The following is a 21712-nucleotide window of genomic DNA, read 5'->3' as shown; positions in this document are numbered from 1 at the left end:
AGGATTCAGTAGTTAAACTTTCAACTCACGTCTGCATGGGCGTCATGATGTTTGTCCCTTCTGACTTGGGTAGCATGAAGTTGGCTTTGGAGACGTTTTTTAAAAGTATAAAAGCAATTTCAATGTCAGGTACTGCAATTATGTGCTTAAATGACTTTGTGGAAACTAGGAAAACAGGGCATACTCATAACCACATAAAACTGAATTTATACTTTGTGTATATTTATATGTCATCAAGAAAAGTGGTTTCTAGAAATGATGGTTAAATGCCTTCTGTTCCTTGTACACATGGTATATTTCAGTCCTAAAGGTTAGTCTTTAGCAAGGGCACTTGCCTTCACAGCAAAAGTCATTCTTGAATGTAGGAGCTTTAATGTTCTCTAAATGGTTTTACTTGCTGCATTATAACTCTTTGAAACTGCATGTAAGTATTTATAAATTTTAACACATTTATGAGTTTCTTTGAAAAAGGAATAATTTTAAATATGCACATTTTTTTTTTACATTTTGCTGTCTTATTGCCCTTGAGCTATTTTCAGGCAATCCGTATGCTGAGACTTTGTGATCCTTTAAATGTCTCTCTATTCTAAAATAATTTCCTGATTTCATTTTTTACTTGCATAGTTTGCTCAAGGGAAAAAAAGAAAGAAAAAAAAATGCATGTTAACTTCAATTTCTCCTTCATCTATTTTTCTCTGTTAAAAATGCATTTCATTTTTCTTAGTATTCTCAATGTAATCCTTGTTCAAATGAAAGCCTTGAAAACAACAGTTTGCTATTGTACTCTTACACCTCAGATGCAACATTCAAGACCGTTATCCTAAACATGTCTAAAATTGGTTTAATGTCAATCTTCCTTCAACAAGAATGTCAGAACATATATACCTACTGACTTCACAATCAGTAACTGTTAACACTGCATTATAAGGTAAAATCTACATCTAGCTGGCACATGAATAGCTCTGGTTAGATCGCATTCATAAGATGCCAAACATTTTCTTGCATTATGGTCTTTGCTAATAGTACATATTACAAGATTTCATCAGAAGACAATGTTCTTTTTCAATGTTATGCACATTTTAAATGCATATTTATTTATATGAACACAAGTAAATAGGTTACTATCATTGACAAGTAAAGACAAACTAATCTCTAGAGCTAATGAATGCAACTATTATTTCAATACATTTTGAATTTTTTATCTAATGGTAATGAAAAAAAAACAATGATTCCAATGTATTTTGGAGGATATAATTTTTCCAGTTTCCTTACTCTGTGTGAATTATCACAATAGAATTGTAAGTTAAACAAGCACAAATTCAACAAAGACTGTTAACTATTTTGCTTTTCTTCAGTTGTCTTCCTGTCTCTATACTTTCTCAATATGTATCAAAATGTCATACACCAGCACTGCAATGGAATGTTATAATCAAAATTGTCATTGGCATGATCTATACTGTTAATTGCAAAAAATAGGATTTCAAACAACTATACATTTTAAGCACAAAATTCTTTTCAAAAATGCTCTTTGTTTATATGTCATTTCTGTGCATTTTGTTTTCACTGAAAATTTCTTTATAACATACAGTGCCTAACAAAAATGTTGATTATCTGCCTGCATACAATACCAGTCTAGCATGCTAATTATGAATTAGCATTTTGTTAAATGTGCTAAGGATGCAATAAAAATTAAAACTAAACAAAAACCTTTTTATTTTGCCTATTTGAATAATGTTATGTCTTCATAATGCAATCCTTCATAAATTTCACATACATAGTTTGTTGCAAAGATGATAGCTCATCTGACACAACTAGCCACCTGATTGTTATAGTTTACAAAAATGTCTGTGACATTGTTATTATAACTGGCTTTCATCTATGAAAAGGTAGTCAATAAAATTCACTATAATTATTCAAGAAGTACTGAAAGATGTTAACATCTGTGTCATAATCCAAAGATGAGATGGACTCTTTCATAACCCTCAACAAGGAGCTAGCAAGCAACTCAACTAGTTTATTAAGAGTTACATTATAACTGCAGAGGTGGAAATATAATAAAACAAAGAAGTCAAAATGACTTAGAACAGTATATAGACAGATTATGTCACACAGATCATTAAAAGAAGTCTTCTGAGTAATTTTTAAAATTTTGAACTTTAAATAACTATGTATGGTGCGATTAAAAATATCACTGTCTTGCAATCTAATAACATTGTATTGAGTGTTTTACATCAGGCATACAGTTCAGCATGAAAATCATTTTCCACAACTCATTTATTATTTCATTTGAACATAAAAATATAAAAAACACAGCACCAGAGCACTCCACGGCGATCGGATCAAACTGTGCCGTAAGCAAAAGAAAATTAAAGCATGAATAAAATGCAAACTCACAGAAACACGGCTGAACAAACCTTATAAGACTAGTAAAACTTTTATTACAAATAAAAGTAAAACTGTGGTAAGCGCTTTCACACTCAAGATAGTGCTTCATCAGACCATAACATAAAAACCAAGTCAAACATTTATATAATGATGTCATCACATTAATTGCAATCAAACCCATTCAAATAAACCAATCACATGCCCCAGGATATTGGATTGGTTTATTTGAATGGGTTTGATCCATGGTCCATTTTCATATACATTAATCTGTTATTTTCTCTTACAGCCCAGGATGACCATTTTTCCCCCTCCCCACCCGCAGTGCACAATAACCCATCCATTATATCCAACATCTTGCTTTCCTAAGGAGCTTAGCGTGAGGTAACTACACTTACTGATGCAGTAGAGGAATGAAAGACTCAGTCATCTAGTGACCATCTCTTGCAAATATGACCAAGTTTTATTCAAAATTTTCCCTGCTCCGCAATCTGTTCCAGTATGTTAACTGTGCAGGGCCTGACAATAATTCCCTAGATGTGCTTTAAGTGTCAACTTATGACATATTGTCTTCCAGCGGGTTTCCCCACCACATTAAGTTCCATAGACTAGCCTGCTGGTCAGTAAAGTATTCCATTCTACTGGCCACTCCGTTATACTTCTCAGAATTAGCTCTACAGCTACTTTGCCTACTACTCAAAGCCTGATCTCCTGCATTGTAGTTATGGCACATATTCTGCTATAAAGCTGTTAAATCATTTCTATCCCACTTGTTCATAGCCATTAATTTATTTTCAAATGTTGTATGCTGTTAAAAAACCCAAATCGCACTCACCAGGCCCAGAAATATTCAAAGAGGATGCCAATGCCATCCTTCTTTTTACTGTTTTTCATTATGGATACAACAAGTACTTGGTGTTTATAAAAGGAATTAATCCATTACAAGCAGATATTTTGTATTATGATGTATTTGGATAAGTCCAACTGTATGATTTTTGTGCATAACTTTAAGTATAATTGGTCATTATGAACATTTTTAATACACATAAACATTAATAAGCAAGGAATTTTGGCCACTAAAATATGCATTTAAACTGAAACAGAGTCCATATCTGTTCTGCTTGTCTTTCTTCACTATGATTAATTAATAAGGAAAGCATTTTGTCCAACAAAATCCAAAGGAAGCCTGAAGGCATGCATCTCAACCTACAGACATTTAAAATAGGAGGATCAGCCCCTGAAATATAAGAACATCCAGCTAAAACTCTGGACATATAACTAGCATAACATTTGAATACCATCACACTTTCCTCCTCCTCCTGGGAGGATTACGTAAGGAAGTTAATTATTTTTCTCTTCTCCTTTAGGAAACATGATTTCTCTTCTAAATAAGGCAAACTGGGAACGATGATGGTTCTACAAAAGATATTCACAATGACCTACATGGGAACTTTAAAGTAGAAAATACGACATATGGCTCCCTTCACTCTTCACATGTCATGTTGACATTTATGGTATCCTGTCTTCTGCGTATATAGTCTAAATGGTGAACTGCAGAAGTGTATTTTGTAGGACTGCAGCAGGCTGATAGGGATGGGAACGATTAGGAAAAACAGTTTGGAGATAATTCATTTTTACCATGGTTAATTTTACTTAATCTTCCACAGACCCTTCCTATATCAAAATTGCCATATCACATGCTTTGGACTTTGCTTTCTTCTGCACATACACAGAAGAAAAAACACTAGAAATCCTCTGGTATCATGCTCAATCAAGGATGGCCTTCTCTTTTCTCCTGCTTATAATATATTACTGAAAGGATTCAGAGACAAGAGATATTATTTATTGGATGGCAACTCCTTTTTCCCGTTCTGAGGAGGATGTTTTCTACCAAACTCCTTGTAATGTCATGATATGGTTTAAGTTTCATAGTTGGTCTCTAATGTGCTTAGCCACTTTAATAGTTTCTATCTCAATCTATTCTCTTATTGGTTCACTCACTTGATACATTTACACATGCATAATTCTTTTGTCCTTTTTTGGATGTATATTTTTATTTAAATATAACCTCTAAGCTCTACTGTGATCAATATTATTGAATATCAGATATACAGTAAGAACAGCAATGGAACACACTGAACTTCATGGGTGAACTACATAGGGTGAATTTGCTCAAAGAGAAATGCACTATTACAATCTCTTATTGCTTAACTTCATCAATATCTGAAATAAAGATAATTTTAAAATAAGAAGTTCCTTCTTTTAATTAGAAAACAAAGTTAAAATATAGCACATTCTTTTTTCTTTATTGCTTCAAATAAAGAAGAACATCTACTTCTTTATTTGAAGCAATATTGTACAGTTTAATTCTGTGAATGTTTCTAGCAAGCAGCTTTCCTTTTATCAAATATAATAGAATTGTATATTATGCACACACATATACACACATAAACATACATACACTCACACACACACACACACACACACACGCACACACACACACACACACACACACACACACACACACACACACACACACACACACACACACACACACACAGACACGCACATATATATTAAGCATGTGTGTGTGTCTGTGCATATGTGTGTAAGCATATGTATGTGTCTCTGTGTGTCCATGCCTCTGTGTCTGTGTAGGCTTGTGCATGCATAACTGTCTATGCTTGGAAGTAAAACTCATCCAGTGTTAACTTACCTACTGTGAGCTGTCCTGTTAGCTGCCCAAGATGATTTCTTGCATTAAGTGTGACATTTCTGTCTGACTGTAATATCAATGGACTGTCCTAAGGGGAAAAAACACAAAAATTAAAGTATTATTGGCATTTGAAAAAAAAAAAGAAATGCATGCATACGATTTACAGCCACATGTTCTAAATAAATAAACGTATAATTTCACTGTCTTGTCTATACAATGTCATATCAATTTCAATACAGCTGTAAACATAAAAATTTGGGTACATTTTATCTCCTTGGGAGAAGAATAATTCATAAACTTGTAGCCACTTCATTTGCTTGATACATGAGCAGTCCATATAAAAGAGAGTCTCAAGTCTTCTCTGCCAGTTTATGGGAGGCAGGGGTGACAATTTCAATGAACAAAAACTAAAAATGTAATTAAACTAACTTGACTGAAGCTGGTTTGATGTGGTCAGCTAATCAAAAGCACTGAGGTGCATCATATTGAGCACTATTGCAGTATACTTAGCTATATGGTTTCTATCCTGCGAAGGATATAACAGCCTTCCAGCTTCCAAAGCTTTGAGGTACCTTAAACTCACCCAAACTGTCAAGCAGATGAAACCGAGCTGACTAAAAGACTAGTTTGTGCACAGAGCCCTTCAGTGCTTCATTGCCACTGAGAAGTGTGCTCCGCTGATGATTTCAAGGATCAACAGTCAGTTTGTGCTCTTCTTTGCTCGTTAAATAAGTTACCTTTGGCGAAAAAAATCTTCCATTTTCTTAATTTTGTTGACATTTTATTACTTTCCTTTTCAGGAAACTTATTTTAAAGCTTGGAGTATTGTGTTTTAATGGACTGTCTTGAGACTATAACATACTTTTAAGTGGAGCAATTGTTTTTTTCTGTCAGCTTAAAAATAGTGTAAAGTAACTCGAAGCATTTTTTCTGACTAGAAATTGTGCATTTTTTTCTTTTTTTCTCGGGTTGGCAGAGTGTTTTAAAGTGCTTTTTACTGTTTTGTTTTTTCTGTCAAAATCTAACTTTTGTTAGACTGGTTGTGTTTACCAACAATTGCTGCTTGACTTTTAGGAGAAAGAGACACCATTTCTGGCATGACTATGGAACAGACTAGCTGTCCCACAGTCAGTCTTTCTAACAGCTCCAAAAAGCAGCCTTTGCCACCATAGTAGTTTAGCAATTTGTCTAAGACCTGGTGGGGTGATACTGCTGTGGCCATTTGTTGTACCTCAGATCACTCATCTTTTACCCCATATCCCTCTGATGGAGCACCTGCAGCCACTAAGGACTGGGGGTTAGCCACATCCTCTGTGGGAAATGGGGTCCCATCAGTGGACAAGACAGAGATATTATTTATTTTTTTTTTAACAAGAAACATCTTTATAAAATTATTGCTTATAACATAGGCAATCATACATTTATAGAAAAGAAAACAAACTATATTGGCATATTTTCAGTTGCAAACATTATACATCACCTATAATCTTGTGTGCAGTCATTGTCAGACATTACATAGCTCATTCAATTACAGCATTCCCTAAAACCTTTTTCCTGCTCTAAAACATTATTCTGCATGCATTGTTACCACAATTCCCATTTGTTTCTATGTAATTTGATTCTAATCATTTCTAAAGATTCCACTTCTACTTTGTTTTCCTCTTTAAGTATATTTACTTCTAATACAAATGGTTTAGACTTTGAGTTCTGTTTTCTAACAGTTGTCTTTTTGACAGCCATGAGAACTATATTCAGGAAGGCCTTACTTCTTCTTCTTATTTCGGCTTTTTCCCGGTTAGGGGTCGCCACAGCGGATCACTTGTCCGCTCATAATTGGATTCAGCAAGGCCTCACTGTGTCTAGGAAATTCTGATCCTGTATCACTCTCAACAAACACATTTCCTTAGTAGCACCAATTTGCTCACCCAGTACTTCTGACAGAGTAGTCTGCAGGGAATTTTTAAAATTGCCATCTCATTATACAAAATTATGCACAAACTTCCAAGCATAGATCTTAAATCCTCTAGACATTATTGTGCATATTTGGGAGCCATACATTACATCCTCTTATCGTTTATTTGTGAATTGATTATCCAATCTCTCTTTCCAATCCTTTCTAACCTTCTCTGATTGATTCCTATAGTTATCATGCATTATTTTATATATCCTATTAATTATCATTTTTTCACAACAGATTCCATTCTGAAGACTACTAAAAACTCTACCAGTGTTGATCTTTCACATAGGATCCCCCTACTTCTTTCTCTTTATCAGTACTCTGATATGAAAGGCAATCAGTACCTGCAGTGCAAATGAATCCTTGGCCTCTTGCCAGTCTTAACTTTCCCTCTTTAATTATTTGCTCCCAATACCTTGGATCCTTTGCCAGTTTTCTCCAGTAAATTCTACCCCTCTTGCCTTATCTTTGTACTCTAAATTGTAGTTATCCCTGTTTCCAGAATTTCCTTTCTCTGTTCCCATTTTGGCTTAGTTCTTAGAATATTTTCTGCTACTTTATGAATTTAATATGCTGCATGGTTATTTTTAATCTCCTTAAGGATCTGCATCCAAAATCCCAGGCTGTCTATATTTCTTGAGCTTCCCCTCTGTTTCATCATCATCCCTTTCCACTTTGAATAATAGTTTTCTGCTTGTAATATATATGCATTTGTCGGTCCTGGGACAGGAAACATGGAAAGCTTCCCTGTTTTGTCAGAATGCTGTACCCATCTTTGAGAAAGAAGCAGCTGTCAGTAGTAACATGGTTTGCCCAATTTTCCCTGTCAAAAAGAAACAGAAAACCTAGACTGCATCTAATCCTCATCAAATTTCTTTGAATAGGAGTAATTTACTAAGTCTGGCTCAGGGTTTAATTCAGGTTATTGATCCTTCTTTTAAAGAAGTTTCTCATAAAAGAAAGAAGGATTCCTGTTTTCCTGAAAAGATTCATGATTATGGATCTAAACAGGAAGTTCCAGGGACAGATACATTTTTTTTGCTCAGATTTCTGATTCAGACTCAGTGCCTCATTTTCTTAGTGGGAGGTTCTCTTTCTCTGACACTATGGCTAGAATGTGCCAGTGTCTGCAATAGGAGAACACTGTGGTTTCTCAGTCCCTGAGATAATACTATGAGTTGTTAGCTGAAGGATATCCCAGAACCTAAACCCATTCCTCCTATTCTGTCTGCTTTAGAGGTTATGTGTGTGCTGCTGCCTGCAATTTTCCTGATAGCCATCTGCTCCTAAATGAACAATAGGCTTTATAAAGTTCCTCAGTCTTTTAATTTCTTTATAAACTATACACAAAACTTACGCTGCAATTATAGCTTTAGTTGATCCCACTGCTGCTAAACACTTGATATTTCCAATTCTACGCTTTCTGATTATGATGGGAAAATTATTGATAGGTATGAGAAAAGGTGTGGGGAAAAGGATATACTTCTGGAAGTTTGATTTTCTGAAATTTTAATTGTCAGGCACATATGCTAAAGTTTGTTCTGACAAATTTTGAAATTATGAGGAATGCTTTATCACCAGTTTTTCTTGTGAGGAAATTATGCTTTAAATAACTTAGGTTTTTCTATTTCACAGACCACTACTCATTGTTTGCAGTCTGAGTGTGAGTCTGTTCATACTTCTTGCAGGGGTATAGCCACTGGTATTGTTTTAAGGAGGTCTGCTTGGTTGCATTTTCAGAACTTCCCAGATGATATTAAAATGAGATTTTAAATTCTCTCTTGGATAAAGTTTCAATGTTTGGGACCTCTGCTGCAGAGAAGATCAATAACTGTGATGAAAGGGGCAAGATGATCCAGGGAATCTCTAAGATTTTTTCAGCCCCCCCCCTTACCAAACTGTCCAGGGAATTTTCTATCTCCTTACCCAATTTTGCAAAGAACAAAATAAACAGTCTCAACAAAATTCAGTTAAACAGACATAGAAGAAGAAATGGCAAGGTGGTTCTAAAAAGAAGTCTCAAAACTGTCAAAATGAAGGATAGTCCAACACAGCCAAATAACTATTTAAAAGACCTTGTTACAGCCCCCTCCCACCCTGGTACATTTTTACTTTTTTAGAAAGTGTGAAATCTCTATATTTCTCTTTGGTAACTGATCATTTTAGACAAATGGGTTCTAAAAATCATTCATCAAGGTTACACATGGCAGTTGAAGAAACCCCTCCATTCCAGGGTGTCATTCCTTATCCTGCAGATCAGACTATTTTGTTTCCACCTGTTTTTAATCATATGCTGTCCCAAGGAGTGATAGATCCAGTTGCTCCTTTCAAGATAAGGTAGGGTTTTTTTCAAGGATGTTACTAGTGCCAAAGAAAGAAAATGATCAGACAATTGTAGATCTTTTTTTCCTAAACCTGTTTGTGATACTGCCCAAATTCAAAATGATGTCACTTCACAACCTGTTACCTTTTTTTCCACCTTCAAGTTTCCTGGTACCACCTGACTTAAAAGATGCTTATCATCACATCCCTTTTAATCTGGACTTCAGACGTTTCCTAAGGTTTTGTGTGTCTGGATCACATTATCAGTTTTGTACCTTACCGTTTGAACTATCCACTGCACAAAGAGTGCTCACAAAGTGTCTATTTTCAGTAACAGCTGGTTGCAGACTTCAGCATATACACACTTTTCCATATTTAGATATCTTTGTTATCTTTGCAGAATTTTATTCAAAGTGATAGGCATCTCTCTCTCTCTCCTTGGATGAGAGATCTCTTACACAAGCTGAAATTCCAAGAGAACATTCAAAAGTCTTTCTTGACTCCTTCACACTGGATTGTGTTCCTGGGGTGTCAACTGTACATCTCAGTTCATAAAGAATTTCTTCCACTGGAAGAAAATAGAAACATAAATATTTATCTGTTTCTAAGGTTATCCACTCTGACTGTCACAGCAAAGTAAAACTCGAGGATTTTGGGTCTCATAGCATCTGACTCTCATAACACCCCTGGCAAGACTCCATATGAGCAAGATACAGTGGTATCTGAAATGTCTTTGGTCCCAGCATCAATATGCTTTATATATTCAAATCCCAATGCTGGGGTTGAGAAATCTTTTGGTGGAAAAAAATAGATATTCTTAAATCCAGATCTTTTCTTTTACATCTCTGCTCCAAAGCAGCTAGTCACCACAGATGCTTCAGAATTTGGGGAGTAGTTTCAGGAGAGATAAAAATACAAGGGATGTGGAACCCCCAGGGACAGATGCAAGCATACAAATATCAAGGATATGCTTTCCCTGGTCAAGACACTTAACTTTCTGAACCATATTTGGTCCCTGAGACTCTTAAGTAGTTACAGACTATACCATAGTCATATGGTACATCAACAAACAAGAGTGAACCAGGTCATACCCCCTTTGCAGACTAGCTATGTTAATGGCACAATCTACAGGCAGCCTACATTCTGTCAGAGTAAAACTGTGTGGCAGAAAAGCTGAAAAGAACCAAGGCAGACTCTCACAAATGGAAAGTAGAACAGGGGGTCTTCCAAGATTTGATCCATCTGTGGGAAGTATATCAAGTAAACTTCCTTGACAACTCACTGAACAATCAACTGGCAAGATTCTGTTCTAGTACTACATGCAGGAAGACCTGGAGAACAGATGCCTTTTCTTTGCAGAATAATGTTCCTGTATGCTTTTCCATCTTTCCACTAATATCCAGGGTACTTCTGAAGTTTGAGGCAGAATCCCTCAAGAACGTTGTGGTAACTGCCTTGTGGCCCAGGCATCTGTGGTTCACTCACTTCTTTTGGAAATGACCAGGGACAATTACTGCAACTTCCTCACAGGCTGGATCGACTAAAAAAAAAAAAACGGGTGTTTAATAAAATCTGGCATCAATCGTCTTTAATTAACTGCCTGATTGATAAGGTCTTAAATCCTTTTAGGCACCTATTTACTGAGGGTATGCAGCAGGTAGTAATGGAGGCTAGAAAGCCTGCTACTAGAAAATCATATATTAAAAAATGGAAAATGTTTTCTCATTTGTGTCAACAACATAACCAGCACCCATTAGGGGCTAGTCGTTCTCTGGTTTTACAATATTTGTGTGAGTTGCTAATCTATTGCCTTTCTTATTCCTTTATCGATGTTCATTTATCAGTCATTTCAGCATGTCTGCCCATGGATCATTCACTGTTCTTGAAAGATGTTTTGCATAGGTGACCCTGACTTGGGATCTTAATTTTGCATTAGAGAAGGTAACATCTGGCTGACTTGAGGTTCTTGACATGAAAAACAGTTTTACTGATTGCACTGACATCTGTAAGAAGGGTAGCTGATTGCAAGCTCTTATGGTGAGTCAACTTAATTTATTTTTTTATAGGGAAATGGTTTCTTTGAGAACTCATCCTTTTAAGTCTAAGGTGGTATCTGAGGTTACTTTAAGCCAAACTCTTCATCTCCACATTTTCTTCCCTGAACAAAAAAAAAAAAAAAAAAACAAGGGAGAAAGGACACTCCATACCTTGGATGTCCACAGACAACTCAGATACTATCTTGACAGAAGTAAATATTTCAGATCTTTTGATCAATTGTTTATTTCTTGTGAAGATAAGATGAAGAGACAACCTGTGTCAAAACACGCTATTTCCAAATTGCTATCTAAGGCTATTACCTTCTGTTATACTCACCATAACAAATCTATTTCAGACAGGGTCAATGCCCACTCTAACAGGACCTTGGTCTCATCTATGGCTTTTTGGAAAGGGTTATATTCTAGAAGTATTCTACAAGCTGCTACTTGGTCCTCTGTACATACTTATACAAAACACAATAAACTGGATTATTTTCCTACATCCAGATTATGCTTTTCTAGGTCCATTCTTTAGGGGCTGTTGGACTGTTTTCATTCCACCCCCAAAATGCAGTTAGCTAGGGTAATTTACCCACACAGCTAAGGCTGCTGCAGTAGTGATTAATATGATGAACATAGTGGTAGCTGTTTGAATGATCACTGCTGCAGTAGCTGATCTCTCCCTCCATCCCCTTGTTTTTTGGCACTTTTTTATGACAGGGTGTGGAGATTTATTTTTTGTTGCTCCTACCATTATAAAACTGTGAAAGGTTTTACACTGTAACTAGTCTTTAAGCCAACTAAGTTCAAGATATTTGATAGGTTGAGTGCATGGACGGTGCCCTAAAGCTTTGGAAGCTGGTCAGCTGTTACATCCTTGGCAGGAGATAACCCATAAAGCTAAGGCTACAGTAGCAGTGATCATTCAGATATCTACTGTTACGGTAAGTTCAACTTATACAACTGCACTTTCTCTAACAAGAACAGCACTAAATAAAATCTTAATTAAAACTGTTTTTTTTTTTTTGCTAGATTTGCAATGTTCACTCCCCTTTCTAACAAAGTTTAAGCAGAAGGAAATCAGGACTGTAACATGTTTAAACTGATATATAATATTCTGTCACATACATGCTGTGTCTTTTTGAAAAGCTGGAATGAATGGCATGGATTTCATATACAAATAAACAAAATATCGCACAACACAGGAAATTCACTCATATCAGCAATCAGCAAAATTAAAAATGCAACCTCCGTGCTGCAACAATGCCTCAGTTAGTTTCTTAAAAGCAGTCGTTTGTCAATGCTAAATGTTGGCTTGCAGAATAATGGTAGTTTTACATTAGTGTGTAATAACAGGATGATAGCACCGAGAAGATGAGGTAGTAAGAATTATATTATCAATATTGCATTACAAGAAAACTGCGTTGTGTGTAGCTGAACGGACATGGGAATTTAAGACTTATTTTGTTCACAGCTTATTCTAAGTTTCTAATATTCCATATAATATTTTAATTACTGTCATAGAAGAAGAAGACAGCAGTGTGGAGCTGTGATGATGCTGGTATTGCAATGTTGACTTTTTTAAACAGATGCGTAAGAAGGATAATGGGTCAGTACAAGAGTGACATGAGGCCAGTTGAAATGAGGGTTAACAGTAAACCAATGCCAAATCAAAACTATACAGCAATAGGAATGCAAAGTAAAACTATACCATGAAACCAGAAATTAAATGTCAAAGCTCGTATTTTCTTATTCTTCATCAATGAAACAATTATCTTTGCACAATAAATAGTAACTGTTGCAGTACCCCTACTATGTACAATACATATTAATGCAACAAACAGGGGTAGAAGCAGATTTTATTGAGTTATCAGTGAAAGATTTTACCAAATGGCACTGTGACACTTCATAATGGTGTAGAAGCAAAAAAAAACAAGAGAGTGTGTGGGAGAGATGGAGATATTTTGCCTGCAAGGTTTTATCATCACCATCAAGGAAGAATATGTTAGACATCTCTGTGAAATATCAAGACTGTTTGTTTTTTACAATGATAGGGGAGGAAGAATGATTAGGTAATATGTGGATGATGTAGACAATAATAATTATATGATTCCCTGGTGAGCTTGAAGGAAAGTGAATTTTAGATGGCTTCTTCTTAACTTGACAAGAACAATGTTCACTTTTTTTGCTGTGTTTGCACAACTGAAAACAGCTGTAAAAGTAGCATTGCAGTGAGTAATGCATATTAATGCAGACAGGGACAAGGAATATATTTTACCACATTGAAAGGTGGTAATTTGCTCTGAGTTTTATGATGAGAGCAAAGCATGGATTTCTAAAGGATATATTTTTGGATTGGGGTATTATATTTAACAGTAAACATAAGGAAATGAAACCTATATATGACTGTTTAAACTCAAGAAGTGAGTATAATGCCTATTTATTTTTTTTTATTTGTGCAACAGACGATAATGAACAAACCTGCCTTGCTGTGTCCAAAACACATTAAAGAGAACTTAATGCAAAACCGATTTGACTGTATTTAAGTGAGATATTTTGTATTGTATTTTATGGTGGCAAGAAAGAAAGATACAGCATATTAAAATTATTACTGAAAAACAATTCAAGGTACTATACAGTTGAGGTTAAAAAGACTGGGACAGAGATTCTAAAAGGGTGATATATTTGATTTCAGGTTCACACAGCAAGATATGCCTCCTAATTAACACTAATTCTGATATGCTATTATTAGTGGGGAATTGCATTTATTTTAACCATTTGTGCACTAGTTAGCTTTGATAACTCCTATCCTGCAGAAGCTTTTGGCAGAAGTAATATATTGTGTTAGTGCACAGGCACAAGTCAGCACACATACACAAACACAAGGACAGCATACTGAATAAGTACTTCTGAATATGTTCTTAAAAAAGGAATATGTACTAGAAACATTGTGACAAGCAGAAGTTCACCTACACAAATTGCTCAAATCATGCTAACTCTATCTCTCTATTTTATACTTTACACTTTTCTCCAAATGTTCAGAAGAAAACAGTAAGGTGAACACTTGTTTTTTTTATTTTATTTTATTTTAAGGAAATTCCATGTTATGTTTGCATTTTCTCTAAATAATGATGACCTCAGAGGTGATTATATTGGGTCTATATCACGAAATTGAACTTCCAAAATTTCAAACACCATAAGTTCGAATTTGAAAGATTGAATATGGATAACATCGACACTTCAAAACAGCAAATTTTTTTCCCAGGGAGAAAATTTGCTGTTCCAAAAACACATAACACAATCACACCAAACACCTTCAAAACCTACACTAAACCTAACATACACCACTATCTATGCACTAACCTTAACCCAGCCCTAACACTAAAGTCTGTCACTATCGCACACTTACCTGATTCGCACCCTAACCATAAAGTCCGTCACTACCACACACTTACCTGACCCGCGCCCTAACCCTAAAGTCCATCACTATCGCACACTTACCTGACCAGTGTCCTAATCCTAAAGTCCGTCACTACCCAGTCATACACTTACCTTGACCCGGTCCAAAAATGCCGAAGCCGCAGAAACAGCCAACGGAATTCTTTCCCTGGGAAAGAATTTGGGTTTCCACGGCTTTGACATTCTCAACTTTCAACTTACCAGGTTTGGCTTTCCGGTATTCAGCATTCACAACATTCGATTTTGTGATATAGACCTGATTATATTAAGTAGCAGATTTGGAGTATCCCTTCTCCTTTGACGATTACTTTTAGAAATCTTCCAACTTTATTTTTGATTGCAGTTTTGGACACTAAAAGTGATACCTTTAATACTTTTCAAGAGATATATTTACTCCAGTCTATTTCTTCTATATTTCTAGGATTTTATTTTTCTTTATAAAGTCCATTGCATCTTCCAAGGTGTTAAAAATCTTTTCTCCTTCAGGAAGTTGAATCCTTATTTTTGCTGGAAACAAGATTTGAGCTTTAATATTGTTTTTTTCTTTAAGCTTTTAACAAGTGCACACATGCTTTTCTCTTGGACATCACTAATGTGGAATAGTCATTGTCAAATATTATAGTATTTCCTTTAATTGTAATTGGATAATTAGTTCATGTAGTGTTTAAGACTAAATCCTTATCTTACTTGAGAAAAATCTTACAATCACTGACATTGGTGAAGGTTTTTTTATGGTGAGTTAGAAATTGATCTATGTGCCTTTTGATGCCAAAGGAAAAAGCTTAATGCAGGTTCAAAGTTTTAGGTAGCCAGGTATTAAAGAATGGATTCATTCTGTCTCCCTCTTCTTTTTATCCTAATAAATCAAGGGCTTCTTTTGACTGGCAGAGAAAAGGTAGGGATAATGGTAGAATATGATTCATTGATATTCATCTATTTGCCACTTCAACAATTGTAAACCTTATAGTGTTGTGGATAAATTCATCTTATGATTCAAAATGGAAATAAATACATCAAGAAATGTTATGAGTAAATAATAAATATATCACAAACAGTGATAACACATAGTACCTAATGGTTTTATCTGTTTATTAAAATATTTTTTGTGTAAATGGTATTACACCCTCTTCTCAAATTCCCTATTTAAATAACATAATTTCCTCTTTTCAAAAGTTCACATATTCGACGTCATATGAAAGACTTAATATTTTCTGTGTTCCCAAGTGCATATACAAATGACTGCTTAGAAACTCATAACTTCCACAAAATGCAAGTATTGAAACAACAACATCATTTAATTTATCGGCATTGATTCTTTAATGGTACTGATATATATATATATATATATATATATATATATATATATATATATATATATATATATATATATTGTTGACAATTTATGGTCCAAATACAATCAAGATTCTGATAATTAGTTAAGTTTACAAATATTTACAGACTTTGTGAACACAAAGGTAAGTAAGATATTTAACCTAGATACGAAATTGTTCCACAAATTATTGGAATCCTTAATAAATATCAATAGCAGTAAAATAAAAAATAAATCATATTTGTCACAAAATTATAAAATTACTAAATTAGATTTCACATATTTAGACAATTCCTATTGGAATTACTCCTCAAAAATTAATAATGAAGACTTCGCTGAAGAACACAAGAAATTACTATTAAAATCTATAGCTAAAACTATATCTTGGACATCACAGTGCTGCAGCAGCTTGAGTTGTCACCTCATAGCAAAAGGTTCTCTGGTTTGATTCTTGGATGGGGTGCCTTCTGTCTGCATGTCCTCCGTGTGTACATGTGGGTTTCCTGCAGGTGCTGTGAGCTCCTCTCATGTTACAAAAACATGCATGTGGAGCATTTCTCCCTAGGCCTCTGCTGAAAATTGGCTTTGTTCCAAGTCAGACTTTCCTGGTGAATAAATGTTAAATAAGTAAGTAAATAAATAAATACATCTTCATTATATTGGAAAATTTTCACTTGGACATTTTTACATGGAGGTTTTGTCATTACTAATACAATTGCAATTATATATAAATGAAATGGAATTAAATGCTGGAGATGTGATTCTGAAATAATAGCTGACTGGACATATGTGGTATATGAATGTGAAGTCATCTCCTCCTTTTGGAAAGAAATTAATAACTTTATTTAAGCTGTATAGTCAGATAGATGTAATATTTCTAAATCTTTAGTTTTATTTAATGCTATGATTCCTGAGATTATTCCAAAAACCCAAGTGCCTCTTCCTTAGTCTATTCTTACTAAAGCCAGAAAAGTAATTACTAAAAATTGGAAAAGTAAATTCACCCTCTATAGTGTTTAATTTATTAGTATGATAACAATTGTTTGAAATACTAAATTGCATACTATAAAGATGAGAACTTCTAATATTACACATTCATATAAATCTTGCCTAAAACTTAAAGACTTGAGTGAAAAATATTAATTGTTATTAATGTATAACTTTGATGTATTGATCAGCTGTGAACTTATGTAAACTGCTATTTGTTCATTTTATAATTGATTTGTTTATTTATTATTTTAAAACCAATTAAAAAATAGAAACAGATTTGTTTATTTATGTGAATTTGTTAACCAGGGTAGAAAAGTGATCACAACTGCTCAAGCTCAGTCTTAGCCAGGGGCATTTCTATTCACTTTACCTTTGTTTTGAGTTCAAGGGAAAATATGTCAGTGGTCCCTGAGAGAATTGTGTCTATAGTTACATGACATTAATCTACTGAGAAATGTAAATATACAATAGGGCTTGCTGCACAATGTCTCAGCCCTTAGAAAGCCTAAGAATTCCCTGCTTTATCTGAGGATGTAACAGTCAAAGAAAATGCAGTCCTTGTCATGGGATTTCACTACCCAAAGATTAACTGATGGAAATGAAGAGAGTCAAAATGTCTGTTGAAAACATTGACTCCCACACAAAAGTGAGAGAGAGGGCAGACCATCAAAGCAGGAGAATAATTTTATTTGCCACTGAAACATTCCAATCCCGGCTTATTCTCCTCTTTCATCTAAAATACCATCATTTTGATAAAGTCAGTTTAGACAAAAGTGGAGAATAAAGGATTTATACACTAATCTTCATTTGTCTACTGCAAGTGCTTTTCTGTGTTTTTTACTTTTATTAGTGTATTTATTTACCACTATCCATTTGGATTGTTTGTTGCTTTATCAAAGAAAACCTATATAAACTCCTGCTGATCATGTTAAGGAAAATATTACAATGTAGTAGTATCCCTGACAGGTACAGTTGTACTAATTCATGAATATCGGTTACCTCACCAAACATTTCAAATTTTGTCTCATCAGCACAACCAGTGTTTAATGTAAACTGAGAAAGTCAAAACATAGCTTATCCAGAATAAAACAGCAGACCTATTTGTTATACATGGAACAATAAGGGTTTGTTTAAATGAAAATTTTGCATTTTGAAAGGAGGTATTCCTTGAAGAAAGAAAAGCAGCAAGTGATGAAAGACTGCGTGTGTGTATATATATATATATATATATATATATATATATATATATATATATATATATATATATATATATATATATATATATATTCTTGACCTTGCTAAGCTTGTTGACACTATACTACATAAGGAAATAGTTGACAAATTAACAGCATTAAATATCAACTCATACATAATTCATCAAGCAAAATCCTGGTTAAGTAACAAAATACAGCAGACAGATTTTTCCACTACATCCCAGTAGTGGTACCCCATAGATCGCATTATTTCCACCAGCTCTTTTTCTGACTATTGTGTACCATATTTTTTAATACGTTACTCATTTAGAACTTTTATAGTGATGATTGCAAAATGAGTAACATAATTACTTCAGTAAAAATATGCTAACATTTTCCAGCAATCTACAAAAATACATATTCAGACTACTGGCATGGTACCCAAGGAGAAAAATATCTCTTGGGTCATTCCTGGGGAAAAAAGTTCAAAAAGTGTATGCAAATTCACTACACAGGAGTGTTTATCTCACAAATGCCATGCAGTAGGTTCAGGAAAATACTGAGTTTGGTATAACATGAATTATTAATGTTTTGAATGTGCGTATATTGTATGTCTGTTCCATCCTTCCTGGAAAAGAATGTGATGATGAAGCATCATTTTTATCTCTGCATGTCATCATGTTTCACTATATTGCCTATATTGCCTATTTGAATCTGTAGTGTTGAATGCTAACAAAAGTTAAGTAATATAAAAGTTAAAGTCTGAAGAATACAATTGTAATGACATAATACATTTTAGGTGAATGAAAAACTATACAAAAATGTCCCAATAAATGGCAAGACTGTAAGTGCTTTGGTAGGTTTGTAGTACTTCATGAACAAGAATGCAGGAAAAATACAAATAAATAAATAAAGAAAGAAAGTATAGAATGGCAAGGATTGTGCAGGGTAGATGGACCTTGTCTCTGTAGCATATAGTTATTTTCTTTTTGAGAGGTCTACACATAATTTTTGTTTCAGTGGAAAGTTAAATTTAATACAATTAAATTTGGAAAACAAGTGTTGTGCTTCAAAAATCAGATGGTTGTGCTGATGAGACAAAATTTTTATAAAATAAATGATAATTTGATATGGATTGCACAAGTCTGCATTACTGAGACAATTGTCAAAGGTCAGTCAGGAAGCAGACATGCTACATCTCCATGCATAATATAACACTCTCTGACTCAGTTGGTTACATTACACAGATACTAGTTATGTATTAGTTTCAGGAAGTCGACTGGATAATATAGTATTACGTACACATTTCAGAAAGAAAACCAAATCTATAGAGGAAACTAGTTTAATCTAGTATCATTTTATTGTTAAATCTTTGTTTTCTATAGGCATGGGAAGAAGCCACACACCCTATAGCACAACTGTTGCCATGTCCTTGTGGAATGACATGTCAGTATATGTAGATACAAATGACATATCAGATTACTTAACACTGTATTATAACTGGAGGAAAAAAATAATGTGCTACTAGTGAAAAACAAGTAGAGAAAAAGCTGCTTAGAAGTAGCATAAACTAAGTTTATACAGACAGAAACTATCTGAAAAATGCATCCCTAAATAACAAAAAAAAAAAAAACACACACACACACACACACACACACACACAAATGAATAAATACATAAATCAGGGAATAGTATTTTTCATAGGAAGTACACTACAAGAAGTTCCTTTGATGTTCTATAACTATGTTTTTTCCATTTGAAGAAAATATGCACCATCTTCTTGTAATGATTTATGTAACTGAGGCAGGCTATAGTAATTTTCCCAGAGACAACATATGGCCAATAGAAGGCTACCATGTCTGACATCACTCAAAGTCCTGCTAAAGATGTTATGTATCATTAGAACTTGTGGTCTATGTGGAGTAGATGAGGAGGTAAGAATATCCTGCGCATGACCAACTATTTAAATGTTCAGTACAGGTAGTACAGGCTGTCAGTGCTCTAACTTGCAGGCTCAGTGATGAAAAGAACATTGTTTTCAGCATATAAATGCTGGAATTATAAGATGGGATAAGACTGACAAACAAAATTCAGACCTGTACTCATCAGTGGGTAATTGGAGGATTTTGACCATCCTCACAGCAAATTGATAAATACTTGGTGGGAGCCCTACAGTAGACAGAAAATATACATTAATGGTGCCAACAGATTTAATCGTCTCATAACATTCACATCTTCTGTACTCAACACTTTGCATATCATGAGCTGATAGAACATTTTCCAAATAAGGTACTCTGGACCTAACAATACTGCACCATTCAGGATATCAGTGACCAGATCTCACATATGGAGAAGGTACAAATGGACACAGTGCACATTTAGTATGCTCCAGATCACCAAATGTAATGCCTGTGGACTTAAGTGTGCTTATGGAATAGAAATGTTATAGTCTAGAACTCACACACTACATAGCACACTAAACATTGAATATGATATAGAAACTCTATGGCAGTGAAAAGCTCCCTTCTACTGGTAATCATATCATTTAAATCACTGATTTAGAATGGGTACACCATTGCTTTTTTTTGTAGGTGTGTTCTTATTATCCCTGTCATGCTACTGAATGAATTGTTCAGAGTAAAACACGTTTACAAAAAAGACAATGAAAATCAAATTCCTGCTCGCAGGTCACACCTTCTGTTTTTTAAGCAGCAAGTAATACTGTTTCCAGTGTCTGACTAAAACATAATACAAACGCTATTTTAGATGTGGATGAATCACATGCTTCCCATGCAACCACTTTTTTATCTAAATTTCCACTTTTCCTTTTCAAATGCATATTAATACTTTAGCATGACAGCAATGCACACTTTGGGTTTACTTTTAGATTTGCTTGACAGTAGGTATTTTAAATATTCGAAAGCAATAGCATCTTGGGAGTTGCAGATGAAAATAATTTACAACCCATATGACAGATCTTTATGATAGGCAAAATGATTTTCGATGCTTCATATAGCTACTTTCTTAATCTTTGTTTATCCACTCGGAAGTTGTTTCCTGCTGACTGTCTCAGGCTTATACTATAGCTGGCTTTCCAACGGTTAACAAGGCTTTCAAACATGTATGCTGCTACAGATATGGAAATAAATGTGAAGCATTGTGTTGTTACAGCAGGATCTGTTTAGGAAACGTAGAATGTAATCTGCATGTTGAAAATAACGGCTGTCAGGCATAAAAGAATTACTGTTATTAATTTCTGCACATGCTGAAATAATTGTGAAGGGTTGACAAACAATTATTTACTGATATTACCAGAGGAGAAGGGTG

General features: G+C 34.5%; 1 protein-coding gene across 1 annotated transcript in view; it reads right to left on the bottom strand.

Moving 5' to 3' along the window:
- Window positions 1-21712, bottom strand: part of SGCZ (sarcoglycan zeta) — a 3417736-nt gene that overhangs the window by 1062486 nt on the left and 2333538 nt on the right. Inside the window, exon 6 of the mRNA XM_044062501.1 lies at window positions 5099-5186. Within this exon, the coding sequence (XP_043918436.1) occupies window positions 5099-5186 (88 nt within the window). The remainder of the gene's footprint in view (window positions 1-5098; window positions 5187-21712) is intronic.

This window comes from Protopterus annectens, chromosome 2.part1 (assembly GCF_019279795.1).
Source record: "Protopterus annectens isolate FY-2018-M chromosome 2.part1, PAN1.0, whole genome shotgun sequence".
Classification (NCBI taxonomy): domain Eukaryota; kingdom Metazoa; phylum Chordata; order Ceratodontiformes; family Protopteridae; genus Protopterus; species Protopterus annectens.
The sequence above is the reverse complement of the archived record's forward strand: the minus strand, read 5'-3'. Positions and strand labels throughout refer to the sequence as shown.